Below are 17,575 nucleotides of genomic sequence, written 5' to 3' on the forward strand. Positions count from 1 at the left end.
GGTGTTGGTTAGGTAGGAGCGGGGTCTATGTGCAGAGTTGAGTATGATTGACAAACGCCTTTTTTTTTTTTTCTTGCTCCAAAATTAAGTCAAAACAGAGGGAGTGGCGCCATGACATTCACAACGTCTGACAAACAGAAACCTCTTGAAGTACGACCCATGTAATAACCATAGGATGCCACTATGTGGTGTGATTCGGTTTGTCAAATAAGTGGTTTTTAATGGAACCCCACACACTTTTCACATGGGTTAAGCTGAACAGAAATACTAAGAGAAGAGAGAGAAAATGGATTTGTCTGCACATTAGTCAGTGAAACGGCAACACTCCAGCAGATCAGTTCTGAGCTGTGCGTGTTGAGATTCTGCCCGCTCCTCCCGCTAGTTTACATCTGACGCTGCTGCGCACCCTTGTGGCCGAGCAGAGAACTGCACAGGCTCAGATGGCTCAGAAAATCAAATGAGTGCGGTAATGTCTTGTATGTTTGAACTTTTATCAAAAAAAACAAGAAAAAAAAACAACCAAGTGCAACGCCACTATGCCTCCCCCAGGAAACAAGGCATGCCACCCTCTGAAAGTTCCATCTCCTCATATTTGGCACACGCCAGCCTCAAGACTACATACAACCAGTCCTCCCATCGTTCCCAGCACTACTACAATAGGATTTTTATTTCAGTTTTAAAACTTTTTTATTTCTTTGTTGTTGTTTTTAATATATAAATTACCTTTTTAAAAATGTGAGAAGCAGATGCACATACAAGAGGAACATGGCGTGGAATCACAGGAGTAACAAATCCTCTCTCAGGCCGTGTTCACAGAAGCCATCCATCCATCCTAACCACTCTCCACCTTCTACAGCCTCCTTCCTCTTCCAACGGTTCCATTTCCTTACTTCTGTTGTTTTCACTTAAAGAATAGTTGTCAACAGGGGTTTTTACAAAAGTAAAATGGGCATTTTTTCCCTCTTCTCTCTCATTTTCTCTCTCTCCCTCCCTCTCCCTCTTAGTCCATCCAGATCAGTGCACTGCAGGGGCGAATCACAAACCGCCGTAGTTGAGGGTGTGTCGTTGACAGACTAGCGGCAGGAGGCGTCGTGTGCGCGCTCCTCCTCCTCACATGTCGTTGGCCATCTCGTCGTGCTCGCCGGCCGACAGGTCGCCGTTGGCGCTGATGGTGGCGTTGTCCTCGTAGCCGGGGGGCATGAAGGCCAGTGTGTAGGGGTAGAGCTTGTGGCAGGCGGTGCGGTACGACTCCGCCGCCCTCTGCTGGCCGTCGCCGAGGCTGCCCTCGCGCAGAGCCTGCAGCACCTCCGTGGAGATCTACGTGGGGGGGGCAGGAGAGAGACGTACGCGGGTTAAGGTATCACAGAGACCTATATATGTGGACCGAGGAGACGCGCGTGGCGAAGGCATCCTTAACACACATTCCTGTGAATTTAGCTCTCCCACCAACTCTCGTCAACATAATCGATAGTGCTAAAACTACTTTTAAAAAGATGCCTTGTAAGCTAGTTATAGATCTTAAAGAATAGGTTATAGCCTGTAATGGTAACACGTGACGGCTTGTTGTCCCGGGGTCTAGTGGCTCAACAGAGGGCCGCTCACCCGGATGCTTCTCCCGGTGAGAGACTCGTCCAGCGCTGTTGCCAGCTCGCACGCCATCTTGTCCGAGGAGGGGTCCAGGTAGAACATCATCTTAGCAGCTGGGAGGGGAAGAGAGACGGAACTCAAACTGCGCTGTGTATGTGTGTGTGTTTTCACAAAACCAGTCAGACAGAAATATATCAGGTCACATAGTTGGAGTTGGAGTGTGTAGTTGTTGAGGCTCTGTCTTACGTTTGTGTGTGTGCGTGTGTGTGTGTGTGCGTGTGTGTGTGTGTGTGTGTGTGTGTGTGTGTGCGCGTGTGTGTGTGTGCGTGTGTGTGTGTGTGTGTGTGTGTGTGTGCGTGTGTGTGTGTGTGTGTGTGCGTGCGTGTGTGTGTGTGTGTGTGTGTGCGCGTACCAGCCAGTCGGTGTGGTATGGAGTTGGAGTGTGTAGTTGTTGAGGCTCTGTCTTACGTGTGTGTGTGCGTGTGTGTGTGTGCGCGTACCAGCCAGGCGGTGTGGTATGGAGTTGGAGTGTTGGCTCAGGTAGTTCTTGTTGAAGCTCTTGGGGTCGCTCTCCCCAATCAGCCGGGAGATCTCCTGCCTCAGCACGGTGCGCACGGCCTCCGGCAGGTCCTGGCTGTCAGATACTGGAACACACACACACACGCACATCAAAAGCTAGATCCAAAACTCATATTTCAGAAGGCAGGATATGATGAGCAGAAAGTAGCATATATAAAGATTGTTTGTTTGTATGCATGCATGAGTGTAATAAAGTACTGTCCTCCTGTTTCCCCCCATTGGGGTATAATTGAAAAAACAAAAATGTGGTCAAAAAATTGTTCCAATGTTAAGAGCAGGAATTAGAAAATACTTAGAAAAAAGAATGACTTAGAAAATACAGTGGAAACTGCCTAGAGTGATCATGTCTGTCTGGGTCAAATGGATCACTTTAAGCGGATGATTATTATAACCGAATTTTACATTGCAACATTGTGTAAGTGTGCAGAAACACACATTTTATAAATCGCTCAAATGTCCCCACCAGGCTCTCTGCCAATTCTTCTCCCTTTTAAGGACTCAAGGGGGCATTAAGTGACCAGGAATTATCCGTCCACCTGAAAGAGCAGCTGGAGTTCAAGAAACGTTCGCTTCTCCGTCTCGTTGGCTCGTTCTTGGCAGCTCGTTCTTGGCAGTTTGATGAGGAGACTACGCTTTTCATAGAGAAAATTTAATTGAAATGAATGAAATTATTTTTCTCATCATGATTTCAGTGCACACAACACCTCGCCTGACACTCAGATTGAATTGCCATTTGGTTTCACTTTGCCTTTTGAAAGGGGGCTGGAGGCAGGCTAAACTAGCCAGCGGAGAGCAGGCGTGTTACTGTGAGGCAAAGTAGGCCATCATGGGAAATGTATCAGTTTTCCATGTTCTCCATATATTGTCATGTATGAAAAGACCCAAAGTGAACACTGTAAGCGGATTCCTTGATTACTACAAGCAAATTATTTAAACAGCATTTGTATACAGTAGGGTACTGTAGGAATGACTCTGGCCCAAGCTTTTGGATCCATATAAGCGGTTGATTACTGTAACCGTGTTCACTGTAAGGGGTTGTCCACTGTTGGACTAAATATTCTAACCCTAAAGATGAGACTTTCATAGTAGTGTACATAATCAACATATCAGAGACGGACTGAGCCTTAGAGCTGATGCACAGCTAGTCTTGCCATACCAGACTTGGGGGGGGGGGGGGGGATCTCCGCCTCCGAAAGTCTAGAGACATCTCCATTGAAAATCGTTGCTAGGACAGCGGCAAAAAACGAAGCTACCAATCAGAGCTACTGCCTACATCTCCAATAGGGTGAAAGACCCGCCTTAAAATTATGTCCTCCCAAAAAATCTGGAGTGGAGAATCAAAAGAAAAAACATTCACCGCCCTGTTAGGAAGATGCTGGATTGGTTCTACCATGCGGGTTTCTTTCAATCTTTCTGTTTCCACCCACTTTTAGCAACGAAACCTGAACGAATGTCTTCAGTCTCTGGCTGAGCGCAGCGTTGAGCTCTTTGAGTCTAGTGGACAGCTTATTAGTGGAAGGTTGACAGAACGACTGCTGGTCCGCTGAATACAGGTAGGAGAGAAGACGGCTCTCCCGATGCAGAGGTACGGACCAGGCTTCGCTGTTGGCACAGACACTGGAGACCGGGGAGAGCCACACCAGGGGAGACTTCCTTGGGGGTTCTCTGTGCCAGGTCTAAGGGGACTGAATGAACTACGTAGAGCACTGGTGGAGTGAGACAGAAGTCTCCACAGCCACAGCCTGGTGGAGTGAGACAGAGCCTGGTGGAGTGAGACACAGCCTGGTGGAGTGAGACACAGCCTGGTGGAGTGAGACACAGCCTGGTGGAGTGAGACAGAAGTCTACCGAGGTGTACAGTAGTGCAGGTGAATGTAGAGAAGGGTAGGGTATAGTGCAGGTGAAGAGTGTATTTGAATGAAGTGTATTTGAATGTAGAGAAGGGTAGGGTATAGTGCAGGTGAAGAGTGTATTTGAATGAAGTGTATTTGAATGTAGAGTAGAGAAGGGTAGGTGAAGTCTAGGACACCGCCATACCTCCTTTGAAGAAGCGAACTAAACATTGGTGGAGCCACGGGTGAGAGGGCTCCATTGAGAACGCTCTCTTCACCGACTGCAGCATCAACAGGTACTTCTCTACATGATGGAGATGGAGAGAGAGAGAGAGAGAGAGAGAGAGAGAGAGAGAGAGAGAGAGAGAACCAAATCACCACTACTAAGTCAGACTACAGCCAAACAGATCATCTCAAAAGCGTTTAAAACAGGTTCTCATGTAAGTGTCCTAGAGCACATGTAGGATTTAAAACAGGTTCTCATGTAGGGGTCCTAGTGCACATGTAGGGTTTAAAACAGGTTCTCATGTAGGGGTCCTAGAGCACATATACCTCACCTTTCCTGAAGTAGATCTCGAAGGCCAGGAGGTGCGTCTCGATCTTGTTCTTCACCAGGTTCTTCAGAGGGGTCAAGAACTTCACCGCCTCCTCAAGGGGACTCTCCACCTGCACACGAGTCAAGTCTTTAGTGGCTGATCTGGGGCGCCGCTGTCCTTGTTGGGAAATGGATAGAATGACGGCTCTGCATGGAATCACGGACCCTGACGGACTAACCGTGCAGCAGAGGAAAGAACGCTCGGTCGTAGCGCGCGCCCGCGCGACCGACCACGCACCTTGGCCAGTTTGTCGGGTATGAGCTCCTCCTTGGGCCCTCCGATCTCCTCGTCGTCATCCTCCTTCTTCTTCTTCTGGTTCTTCAGCTGCTTCTCCTTCTCGGCGTTCTTTTTCTCCTCCTCCAGCTGGGCCTTCTTCTGAGCCCGCCGCTGCTTGTTCCGCAGCTTCTTCAGCTCCTTGTCCGTCAGGTTCTCTGAGAGAGATAGAGATGGAAGAGAGAGAGAGAGATGGAAGAGAGAGAGTGATGGAAGAGAGAGAGTGATGGAAGAGAGAGAGATGGAAGAGAGAGAGAGATGGAAGAGAGAGAGAGATGGAAGAGAGAGATGGAAGAGAGAGATAGAGATGGAAGAGAGAGAGATGGAAGAGAGAGATAGAGATGGAAGAGAGAGAGAGATGGAAGAGAGAGACAGATGGAAGAGAGAGAGAGAGATGGAAGAGAGAGATAGAGATGGAAGAGAGAGAGAGATGGAAGAGAGATAGAGATGGAAGAGAGATAGAGATGGAAGAGAGAGAGAGATGGGAGAGAGATTGAAGAGAGAGATAGAGATGGAAGAGTGAGAGATAGATGGAAGAGTGAGAGAGAGATGGAAGAGAGAGAGATGGAAGAGAGAGAGTGATGGAAGAGAGAGTGATGGAAGAGAGAGAGAGATGGAAGAGTGAGAGAGATGGAAGAGAGAGAGAGATGGAAGAGAGAGAGAGAGATGGAAGAGAGAGATGGGAGAGAGAGAGAGATGGAAGAGAGAGAGAGAGATGGAAGAGAGAGAGAGAGATGGAAGAGAGAGAGAGATGGAAGAGAGAGAGAGATGGAAGAGTGAGAGAGATGGAAGAGAGAGAGAGAGAGATGGAAGAGAGAGAGATGGAAGAGAGAGAGAGATGGAAGAGAGAGAGAGTGATGGAAGAGAGATGTCAGAGAAGGGTGAACGGGGAAAGTCAGACCAAGCAAGCACTTCGGATAATAATAATAATTTGTTTTTGTACAGCGCCTTTGGGGGGGGGCTTGTGTAGCACCCACCTGGGTAATGCTCGACCGCCAGTAGGCGCTAAACTGACCACCACGAGGTAAACGTTACAATAAAAAAAGAGATGATACTTCTGGAGTCTGGGGACTAAATAACGCTCTCTCTCCAAGTACATTAAAACAAGGGTTACTTTGTGCACCTGACCGACCTCAGCTACAGAAACACTAGCGCGTGCACACACACGTGCAAACACAAGACATCTCTCTCTCCATCTCTCTCACCCCTCCCTCCCTCGTCCGCTCACGCTCACCGGTGTCGGCCTGGTGCTCCTTGCTGTCGTCGGTGAGGGGGTGGTCGTGCAGGCTGAGGTAGATCTGGATGGCGCTGCGCGCCGCCTTGTAGTAGAAGGGGTGCATGCGCAGCACGTCCTCCAGCTTCAGCAGGTCCACGTAGGAGCGCAGCGTCATCTTCCTCATGCAGTAGGTGTGGAAATCGAACTGGTCGTCCGTGATCTCCACAAAATGCTGGTTTTGGGAGTGGAGGAGGAGGAGGTTAGTGAGAGGCAAGTGCCATCTCAGGGCTCTAAGGTGCGACCATTTTACTCGTATTTGCGTTGCGTTTTGTGCTATCAGAAAAAATCATTTAGGCGCACACTGTGCGAGTACTGTTTTCAACTATTTCACTTGCATTTTTTGCCTAAAATAAATCCATGCAAATTGGATCAAACTAGAGTCAAAGTTTCACGCACCCGTATACAAAACTACAAGTCCCACAACTTTATGACAGCTCAGCTGCCCTCACTCAAAAACGACAAAATGAAGAAAATAAAGCCCATTCAATCGTATTTTGCCCGGCAAAGTGGAACCAAGGAGAGAGGAATTCGGTGAGGCCCGGGGGGAGTCGAATCAACTGTCACTAAAAAATCGTTGTTTACACAAAGTTCTATTCATTCGATTAGATTCACCGTAGCCTACCAGTAACTCACTGGATCCACATCAAAACGCAATGAAATGCCTTTGACATTGTAAAAAGTGATTATTTTTCCCCTGAAATGCGTGTCATAACGATCCAATGACATGTTCCTTTGCATCTACATTAAACTAAGCTTTTCCACTGATTTTACAATTTTTGAACGATTATTTGCGAAGATATTGGGCTTTCTTCCCACGTTTTTTCACAGCACCGGCAGCTATATTTCATATCCCTGCCTAAGTTCGCAAAGCATTGTGTGCATTTTCATCTACCCCTCGGTTTCAAGTCAGCATCTGAAAACCCTTGTTTTGGAGGGCTGTTTGAACGTCCACTAGCCCTCGATATGCTCCCTAGCCCTAGAAGCTAAAAGGAATGGGATACACTACCCTACGTGTGAACGCGCAAAATGTAGGAGTAGGGCCAAGGGCTGGGGCTAAGGGGGGTATCGGGCCATAGTCTTCATTAGGACCAAGGCACATGATGAAGTGTGTGGGAATAGTATAGTAGGAGAGGATGAGAGCTCCTATGGTGAGCAGGTTATTATTTATTGTTTTTGGCAGTAGGCCTAATGTGTGTGTTGCTAATAAAAATGTGTTATTTCAAATTTTTCATTCTGCTCCTAAATTTCTCTCTGTGCTCCGAAATTTCTTCATTTAGGAGCACATGTGCTCCTAGTGAAAAATGTTATCTTAGAGCCCTGCATCTGATCTGTGAACGTTTGCAGCGTATGTCAAAAGAGTGTGGGAATATGTGGAGGAGGTAGTGGTTTGTAAAATGTTAAATGGAACATGCAGGGGTTTTTCCTGCATAGAGGATTTTTGGGCACCCCCCAAAGAGATTTTAGCCAGAGCCAAAGGAAAAAGACTATACAATCAGATTCGATCCAGACTATTTTGCGGACTGTGATTGGTTTAAAGAAACAGTTTTTTTTCCCCCTATTGCAGAATGGTAATATGTCCAGTCAGACCTGTCTCCGGCGCTGGCACAGCGTAAACGAAGTGTGGAAATAGGTCTGGCTATGCGAGACTAGGGCGGATTTGAACTTGACTACAGTTTGACCACCTCTTTGCTCCTTATTATTTAAGCGTTGGGTGGAGCGATCTAAATGGTGAATGGACTGCACTTATCTAGCGCTGCTTTTATCCAAAGCGCATTACAATGGCCTCTCATTCACCCATTCACACACACATTCACACACCGATGGCGGGCCGCTGCCATGCAAGGTGCCAGCCCGCTCACTGGGACCTACCCTCTCAATCTCATGGCACTTCTTGAGCGCCTCTCCAAACTTGTTCATGGACTTGTAGGCCAGAGCACATTCAGTCTGGAACCACATACACTGCATCTCATTCAGGTTCTCCACCGCGGACGTCCCCTCCTGAAAACACACAGAAACACAGAGTTAGCAGCACACATCAACCATACTATGTCAGGTGACAGTTGAAACTGTGTAGCTTAATACAAGGTGGACGTGGACGGACGGATGGACGGACGGACACGGACACACACACACATGGACACACACACACACGGACACACACACAAACCCACTCTTACCCGTGTGAACTTGGAGCACATCTCCTCCGCCTCCTTGACCAGGCCAGCCTTCAACATGTACTTGGCACACTTGGAGTTGATGAATCGGTCAGCAGTGTCCAGAGCCTGGGCCTCATCCATCCACCTGGCTGCCTCCTTGATGTTCCCAGCATGCTACAGAGAGAGAGAGAGAGAGAGAGAGAGAGAGAGAGAGAGAGGGACAGAGATGGAGGGGGAGAGAGAGAGAGAGAGAGAGAGAGAGAGAGAGAGAGAGAGAGAGAGAGAGAGAGAGAGAGGGACAGAGATGGAGGGGGAGAGAGAGAGAGAGAGAGAGAGATGGAGGGGGGGGAGAGAGAGAGAGAGAGAGAGGGACAGAGAGAGAGAGAGATAGAGAGAGAGACAGAGAGAGAGAGAGAGAGAGAGAGAGAGAGAGAGAGAGAGGGACAGAGATGGAGGGGGAGAGAGAGAGAGAGAGAGAGAGAGAGAGAGGGACAGAGATGGAGGGGGAGAGAGAGAGAGAGAGATGATGAGTAATGTATGTGTGTGTGTGTGTGTGTGTGTGTGTGTGTGTGTGTGTGTGTGTGTGCGCGCGCTCGTGCGTGCATGTATTACCTTGTATATCTTGGCTTTGATGAGGAACAGTTCTATGAGTGTGGGCGTGCTCTCGATGGCTGTGTTGATGTACTCCAGCGCTAACGTCTGTTGGCCAACGTGGTCAAAGTGCTGAGCAAGGAAATACTGCACCCAGAGAAGTGTGGTGGGAGGTTCCTCTTTTCCATCATCTACAACACACACACACGCGCACACACACACACACGCGCACACACACATGCGCACACACAGTCAGATATGTACAGCCATCACACAAATGTATACATGTACACATACGTAGAGGCTCAAGACATTTTAGAACGCCACTCACCATTTTGACTAAACATTCGACAGCTTTTTAAGCAAGTAGCGTATCCAACGACTAATTCTTCAATGATTGACACCTGCACAGAGAAGGACGACACTTTAGCATTTAGGCTTCAGTTCAGGGCACATCTGACACCGCCGTGCCATTCCGGCTGTCTGCGGCGTCGATCACCGAACTACGGCGCGGCGCATTACCACACGCACCTTCTCCTCGTCGCTGTAGAGGTTCTTGAGCGTGGTGAAGACGGGCGGACAGCCTTTGCTGAAGTTCATTCTCAGGTAGCAGTCCAAACATTCACGGAACTTCTCGCCTGCTCAGGAAACATGCAAAGGAAAATTTGACCAAACGATACACTTGAATGAAATGGAACCAAAGGTAAAGTGATCCTCAATTTGCATATCCGATTGTGGTAATGAGGCACCAGCAAAGCTCATACACAGTAAGAGTAAGTAGCCTTGAGCATCAATGGTTTTCGAGCTTAATGGCCCTTGAGCTTAATGGCCTATTTCCTGATTCTTTAGCGTGAGGCAGCTTGATGGACAAGAACACCCCCTGGACATGACGTCACAGGGACTTACCCCCAATCCAACCCTGGATGCTGAGTGCCAAGCAGGGAGGCATTGGGTACCATTTTCTATAGTCTTTGGTATGACTCGGCCGGGGATCGAACCCTCGACCTCCCAGTCTCAGGGCGGACACTAACCACAAGGCCACTGGGCCTTTCTCTGTGTTCTGTTGGTGAACAGCTGGGGCTGCATGGCCCTGTTCCACCGGCACTGTTCCACCGGCACTGTTCCACCGGCACTGTTCCACCGGCACTGTTCCACCGGCACTGTTCCACCGGCACTGTTCCACCGGCACTGTTCCACCGCCTGCGGACTGGGACTTAGCTCTTGGGCTCCGTTTCCCACATGAACAGATGAGGCTAAATCCTGAACTTTGATCTCAGACTGGTATTAAATTCTTCACTTTAGGTGCTTCAGTTTTTCGATTGTTTGGGAGTGATGTGTGTGTGTGTGTGGGGGGGGGGGTATGGGGTGTTTGTGTGTGTGCGTGTGGGGGGTGTGTGGGGCGTGTGTGTGTGGGATGTGTATGGGGTGTGTGTGTGTGTGGGGGGGGGGAGTGTATCGTGTGTGTGGGGCATGTGTGTGGAGTGTGTATGTGGGGTGTGTGTGGGGGGGAGGTATGGGGTGTTTGTGTGTGTATGGGGTGTGTGTGGGGGGGTGTATCGTGTGTGTGGGGCATGTGTGTGGAGTGTGTATGTGGGGTGTGGGGGTATGGGGTGTTTGTGTGTGTGCGTGTGGGGTGTGTGTGTGTGGGGTGTGTGTGTGTGGGGGGGGGGGGTATGGGGTGTTTGTGTGTGTGCGTGTGGGGGGTGTGTGGGGCGTGTGTGTGTGGGATGTGTATGGTGTGTGTGTGTGTGTGGGGGGGGTTGCGTACCAGTAAGGAAGGTGAGAGGAAGCCTCCTAGGCACCAGTCCTTTGGGGTATTTTACCCACGCCTCCTCGTACAATTTCTGCCTCTCCTCCACATTCCCTGTGGACAGACATGCACACAATTGGGTAGCCTTAACAAATGTAGCTTGTTTCTGTAGCCGTGTAGCCACACAGGCCAGGCAGAGGTCTCCAGGGGGACAGGAAGCAGGCGAGATCTTGGCGTACCTGGTTTCAGTGCTTTCTCCAGACCCTGGTAGTAGGCCCAGTTCTCAGGGTTTCTCTCCTGCAGTCTCCTGTAGACCTCTAGGGCCTCCTCTGGTCGGTCCAGCTGCAGCATCAGTTCTCCTGTAGAGACGGAGGAGAGAGGGGATATACAGTATAGGTGGCTACGCTGGTAAAAGCTATACCACGTTGCACACAAAAATAACTCAAAAGATATAACCCACGCGTCTACTCGTAGCCTCGTGAGACATTCTGCTTCTCTCGCAATTCAGGCTGGATGCTCTCCACAGAGTTCCGTTTGTGCCAGAATACGATCCCGCCAATCAGCATTGGTTCTGAAGGAATTTGAAATATAAGCAGCTACGCTAGGCGGGTTTAGGTGTCACGATGGCGAGGAGCGGTTGAAGTTGGCGCGCGATAGACGGTGATGGACAGATGGCTCGTCCTGTTCAATCACCTGCCAAGTAGATTTGAAAGTGCCCGCCCTTTTCCAAAGTTTCCAACGGAGAGTTCCCAGACGGTTATGCGAAGAAAACCAGCTGGCGCGTCAGGTTAACCCAAAGACCCAAAGAAAACCCCCCCAAAAAACAAAACATTGGCAACAGATATCATACGGACACAGCGCCAACACAGCGCACTCTCTCCCAAACAAATGAGACGCACCTCTGGTCTCCTCCACCGCCAGCTTGTCGCACATCTGTTTCTCGTAGGTGGTGAGGTGCTCCAGCGCTTCCTTGAACAGCCCCGCCTCCCGGAGAACCTGGTTCTGGTACAGCAGCAGCTCGCTGTACTCGTAGTCCACCTTGTCCGGAGACGTCTGAAACAACACCACGGGTACCGATCACATTCGCACGGACGCAGGCCAGCGGCGAACCAATCCCGCTCGCTGACGCGGTCCGTCGTACCTTGTATCCCGATGCATCCTTGACCGCCATGGGTCTTCATCTTAATACATCCCCCATGAGGCGGGCCCGCTCACCTGTTGTGTTTTGCGGAACTCCTCGACGATCTTGGCGGCCATCTCGAAGTCCTCCAGCAGGTGGTAGGCGACGGCGTAGCCGATCCACGAGGCCCTCTGGGCGGGACGCAGCTGCAGGAGCTGGTAACGTGTCTCCTGGAGAGAGTGTAGGGAAAGGAGGACGGTAGAGGGGACGATTACACGCAAAACAGGAGGAACTCTCGCACATGTGCGCGCGCACACACACACACACACACACACACACCTGGTGGATCCATAGAAGCCCTGGTCCCAGAGGACCTGCAGGTCGTCCTAACGCCCTCCCACCCCCCCACCTCCCTCCTCTCTCCCCCGACCCTCCTCACCCTGTACCCCTCCAGGTCCCTCATCTGGATCTGCAGGAGGGACAGGTCCCTGAGGATCTGCAGGTTGTCCTTGTCCCACTTCAGGGCGTTGCGGTAGCACTTGATGGCCTCGTCGTACTTTTTGTCGGACCTCTGCAGCAGCCCGTAGACGTGCCAGCCTGGGAGACGAGGGGTTAAGGAGGCAAAACAAAAACAACACACACAGAGACCACAAAGGAAAGACAGAGCAAGGACATGGGTTAAGAGCAGAGAGAAGTTTCATCTGCGGATGCTCCAGTCATTTTGTGTGTGTGTGTGTGTGTGTGTGTGTGTGTGTGTGTGTGTGCTCGCCACCTCCACTGTGATGTGCCGCCTCTCACCGGGTGATAAATAAAGATGTCTGTTTGTTTGTTTGACATATTACAGCTAAACTCTTTAAACACAGCCCATTTCAAGCAGAGAAAGTGCAAAGGCGCGCACACACACACACACACACACAGCAGCCAAGAAACCTGACACTTCCATCGACAATGCCAAAAAAAGAGGGACTGGCTCTCCGTTATATATTGCAAAACAACTGTTGCGCGATATTGTGATATCATAAGTTATTCGTCTGCCAGCCTAGCCTTCTCTTCACTCCCGTCCATAGGAGCTCTGCACAGATAGTGGGTATCAGAACAATTACATGTGGGGGGAGGTGGAGGTGGGGAGGGGGTAAATGGCGCATTTCCCAGTGCAGCATGGCAGTGCAAGGATACAGACGTGGCTCTTGAGGTCGTTGCGGAGCCCTCGTCTCACCAGCTCGTAAGCCTCCTCCTTCTTCCCCAGACAGTTGAGGGTCAGGCCCTTCATCGCCAGGGTCTCTGATGGAGGGAGGGAGGACAGGAGAGGAGAAGGAACAGCGTCAATGCCCTTCGCGAAACATGAGGGAATTAGCATGACTCATCACCTACTAGGCACTGCTCTTAGTGCTGGAATGGATCTGGTAATAGTTAAGTTCAATGAGTGCCCCCCCTCACACTCTAACAGAGGGCAGGGGAAAAGTGAAGAACATGGTACTGGTTTTACCTCCGTGCTCAGCGAACTTTGGGTTGGAGAGGATCTGTTTGCAGAACTTGAGGCCATTTCTGTACTGCTTGTGCTCGTAACATCTCTGCAGAGAGAGGAGAGAGAGGAGAGAGAGAGAGAGGGAGAGAGAGAGAGGATATTCATCTCAAGTGATGCGTTTCCTGTTTGTAGTGGTGTCTGATGCATCCTCAAACAAGCTACATCATGAACATGCTGTTATGCACCAAGGCTGAGGTTGTGTACACCAACACAATAGCCTGAGGGGTGGGTTTTAATGGGGATGTGACCCTACATGCAAGGCAAGGACACCTCTGCAGAAACCGTGCATATTTTAATTGATTTTATTAGCCTGCTTGATTGTCTGAGAATACCAGAGGCGTGTGTGAATCAGCGTTGGGGAGAATAATGATCAGAGGGCCAGTTGGACAGACACAGAGCCTGTCTGTCTGATACGCCAGGGTCAGCAGTCAGCACAGGACCCCAGAACAGAGCCTGCCAACTCCCCACAACACTAATGCCCACCAATCCCCCAGGGCCCAGGCATAGAGAGAGAGAGAGAGAGAGAGGAGGCGCTCCAACACAATCCGGGCTCATTCAATGTAAAGAAACTTTTTCAGCAACACGTTCAATTCAAAGCATTAAAGGCGATCCCATCGAACCAAAGAAATGCTGCAGATCACTTTTTCCAATAATATCACATTTAAGACATGATCAACTGAAACATGACTTTTAAACAGCATCAGTTTATTCACAACTGACAGCCCACAACTGTCTATAATTGGTCACAATCGATGTTAAAGCATGAGGACAAACGATTATTAGGATAAGCAGTATCCCGACAAACAATCATGCTAAATTGTGTGCATACAAGCTTCCCAAAGTAATTCCCCGAGTATATAATATTATATATAAGATTATATATATAATATAATATTGAATGCATGAATACCAACCAGTGGCTATCGCACCAGCTAGCTCTAACGTGTGGAATGAGTGTGCAGAGTGCAGAGCTAGGCGTTGTTGTAGCACGCTTAGCCGAGCTAGCTCATGTTAGCACGCTTAGCCGAGCTAGCTCATGTTAGCACGCTTAGCCGAGCTAGCATAGTTAGCCAACTGTCACTCAGACAGGCCATCATCACAACCGACTGCTCCAGCAGCTAGCTAGCTAGCCGATGTAGCTATGAAAGACAGCACATGTCCCTTTAGCTAGCTAGCTCACTGGTTTGGGTTTGCTTGTGGTAGATGTGATCATGTTAGCTAGCTATGGCAGCTGGCTATCCGTCTAATCTAGTGGACGTTAGCTTCCAATGAGCTATAGCTAATGAGTGAAATAGAGACACTAGCTGGCTAGTTCGTTAGCTAACTTTATATTTAGCATGCTAGGGTATTTAGCATGCTAGGGCATTTCTCTCTCTTTATATTGAGCATGCTAGGGCATTTCTCTCTCTTTATATTTAGCATGCTAGGGCATTTCTCTCTCTTTATATTTAGCATGCTAGGGCATTTCTCTCTCTTTATATTTAGCATGCTAGGGCATTTCTCTCTCTTTATATTTAGCATGCTAGGGTATTTAGCATGCTAGGGCATGTCTCTTACCAGGATCCTCTTGAAGAGAGCGTTCTCTTTCGGCGGCAGGGTGATTGTGGGCATTCTGGAAACGGGCTACTCTTCTGCTGCTTCACACATGAACCGTGATAAGTTTTCCACTCTCCCCCCACGGTCTCTCTCTTCCCCACGGTCTCTCTCTTCCACGGTCTCTCTCTTCCCCACGGTCTCTCTCTTGCCCACGGTCTCTCTCTTCCCCACGGTGTCTCTCTTCCACTCGAAGCTCCCGGACTCGTCCTGCTCTCACTCGGGCTCTTCTTCCTCACGTGGTCACAAGCAGGGCCCCCTTCACACCAAAATGGCTGGTTTACCTTCTCCTCCGGGTCAAGCTGTGCGGCTGCGTGTGTGTACTACTGTGTGTGTACTAGTGTGTGTACTACTGTGTGTACTACTGTGTGTACTACTGTGTGTACTACTGTACCTGGTTGTGAATCATAATCAACACTGTAGCATCCAAACAATGCAACAACCATCAGAAACAGAGGCAATTATGGAGTTAACTAATGAATAAGAAAATTGACTTGCAGAATCTAGGTCAACATTTATGATGACACATGACCAAACTCGAGTCTAGAGAGTATACTGAAACAGTTCTCCCTTTTAAAACGTGCAATAGGATACAATTGGGTTCCTGTATGATTCATACTTTACTGAAACATGAGTGAATCTACAGCTCGGGGATGAACAGATGGTTTGAATGGTGTGGTCATGTATTAATTCCATTCACTAGTCATTCCTAAAGTGGAAATTAAGCGGACCTAATTATTATATCAAGGCAAGGCAAGGCAAGTTTATTTATATAGCACATTTCAGCCACAGGGCAATTCAAGGTGCTTTACATGAGACATTAAAAGCATTAAAACAAAAAGCAAGACATTATAGACATTTAAAACAAAAGGCAGGACAAATTAAAAGCATATCAGTGATTTGTGCGCATAATTCACCCCCCCCCTCCAATATGTATATCTACATATTCAATCACCGAAGGAGGGAGATTGAACAAGTGCGCAGTGGAGGCAGGTCCTCATCTGTTGCTCGGTGATCGAGGCAGGTCCTCATCTGTTGCTCGGTGATCGAGGCAGGTCCTCATCTGTTGCTCGGTGATCGAGGCAGGTCCTCATCTGTTGCTCGGTGATCGAGGCAGGTCCTCATCTGTTGCTCGGTGATCGAGGCAGGTCCTCATCTGTTGCTCGGTGATCGAGGCAGGTCCTCATCTGTTGCTCGGTGATCGAGGCAGGTCCTCATCTGTTGCTCGGTGATCGAGGCAGGTCCTCATCTGTTGCTCGGTGATCGAGGCAGGTCCTCATCTGTTGCTCGGTGATCGTCGCTTCTCCCTGGCAGGAGGTTGTCACGGTCACACGTCCAAGAAGGATCTCACCTTCTGGTTAAAATGACACTCAATCGGTTGTTATCGCGGGCAGCAATCGTCAGTAGGGGTAAGAAGCTAAAACACATTACAAATAATAATAATAATAATAATAACTAATGGTTTCCTACTAAGTGTAATTGGCCAACATAGCTAGTGCTGGCTAAACAGAGCAAGGCTGTTTTGAGGCCTGACCTTAGCTTAGCTTAGCTATGCTAATCCCACCCTCACTGTTCTCTATGGGATTTAGCTGGCTAGTGCTAGCTAACTTAGCTGTAGCTGGTTAGCAAGGCTAGCCCAGCCTTTGGGTGTTGTTAGCTAACGTCAGAACCTAAACGGTTAGCAAGTTCTCACAGTCGTACGTGTTTAACGTAGCTAGCAATACATCCATGGAAGCTAGCTACCTAGCTAGCATTAACAAGCTGCGTACTAGATAGCCTGCGTACTAGATAGCCTGCGTACTAGATAGCTGTTGTCATGGATTTGTGCTAGCAAGCTAGCTAGGCTACATCTTACAGCGAATGTTGTCTAACTTTATAGCTAATCTACTATCACTCAAGCTAGCTGACTATTCTTTTTGGTAGCTAACACCCGTGTGCATGTTTATTTTTGTGTGTTTGTTTGTTTTAACTAGACCATGTTCGTGTTGATGGCTGATTGATGTGTATGTATTGTAGTTGGGACCAGGACAGCGTTCATAGCTGCAAAACCAGACCACAACAACCCCAACTGGCTGCGCGTAGGACTGGCACTTGGGACTTCTGCCTTCATCTGGGGCCTGGTAATGCCCGCCTGCTACCTTCATACATGGGGGGGGGGGATCCTATACTACATGCCAACTCTCCAGTCTCTCCACCTTTTTGCTTAGCTGCCTGTATGTCCACTTCTTCACTGCGTTTGTCCACTTCTTCACTCCATTTGGGATGTGAAACATCTAGGATAAAGTGTTGGTGTTATTTTACTTCCATTGGGGAGTGGTTAAGGTTAAAGTCCCAATGATCGTCACTCACCTGAGTGTGTGAAATTTGTTCTCCGCATTCGACCCATCATCCCCTGGGGAGCGTTGAGCAGCAGCGGTGCCGCGGTCGGGAATTATTTGGTGATGTAGCCCCCCAATTCCAACCCTTGATGCTGAGTGCCAAGCAGGGAGGCAATGGGTAGCATTTTTATAGTCTTTTGTAAGACTCGGCCGGGGATCGATCTCCCGACCTCCCAGTCTCAGGGCAAAGATTCTAACCACAAGGCCACTGAGCTGGTTCAAGTGGATGCAAGAGGGACGAGGTTGGAGAACGTGTGTAGCCCATATGTTTCGGTATGCCCTGTGGTGGGATTTCAACCCTGGTCTCACCTTTTTAACCA

The 17,575-nt window shown here is 49.1% G+C and overlaps 1 protein-coding gene across 1 annotated transcript; it reads right to left on the minus strand.

The window, feature by feature from the left end:
- Positions 1 to 50: 50 nt before the first annotated feature.
- naa15a (N-alpha-acetyltransferase 15, NatA auxiliary subunit a) lies at positions 51 to 15,106 on the minus strand. Its single transcript, XM_084449041.1, has 20 exons — positions 14,842 to 15,106; positions 13,246 to 13,330; positions 12,936 to 13,040; positions 12,199 to 12,356; positions 11,855 to 11,989; positions 11,539 to 11,692; positions 10,879 to 10,998; positions 10,658 to 10,753; positions 9,421 to 9,527; positions 9,221 to 9,293; positions 8,911 to 9,080; positions 8,320 to 8,472; positions 8,012 to 8,140; positions 6,101 to 6,314; positions 4,831 to 5,024; positions 4,555 to 4,663; positions 4,203 to 4,301; positions 2,088 to 2,231; positions 1,603 to 1,700; positions 51 to 1,317 (listed from the first exon to the last, which is right to left on the minus strand). The coding sequence occupies exons 1-20, from the start codon at positions 14,893 to 14,895 to the stop codon at positions 1,111 to 1,113; spliced, it is 2,604 nt and encodes an 867-aa protein (XP_084305167.1). The 5' UTR covers positions 14,896 to 15,106; the 3' UTR covers positions 51 to 1,110.
- Positions 15,107 to 17,575: the final 2,469 nt, after the last annotated feature.

This window comes from Borostomias antarcticus (genome assembly GCF_949987555.1).
Source record: "Borostomias antarcticus genome assembly, chromosome: 14".
Taxonomy (NCBI): domain Eukaryota; kingdom Metazoa; phylum Chordata; class Actinopteri; order Stomiiformes; family Stomiidae; genus Borostomias; species Borostomias antarcticus.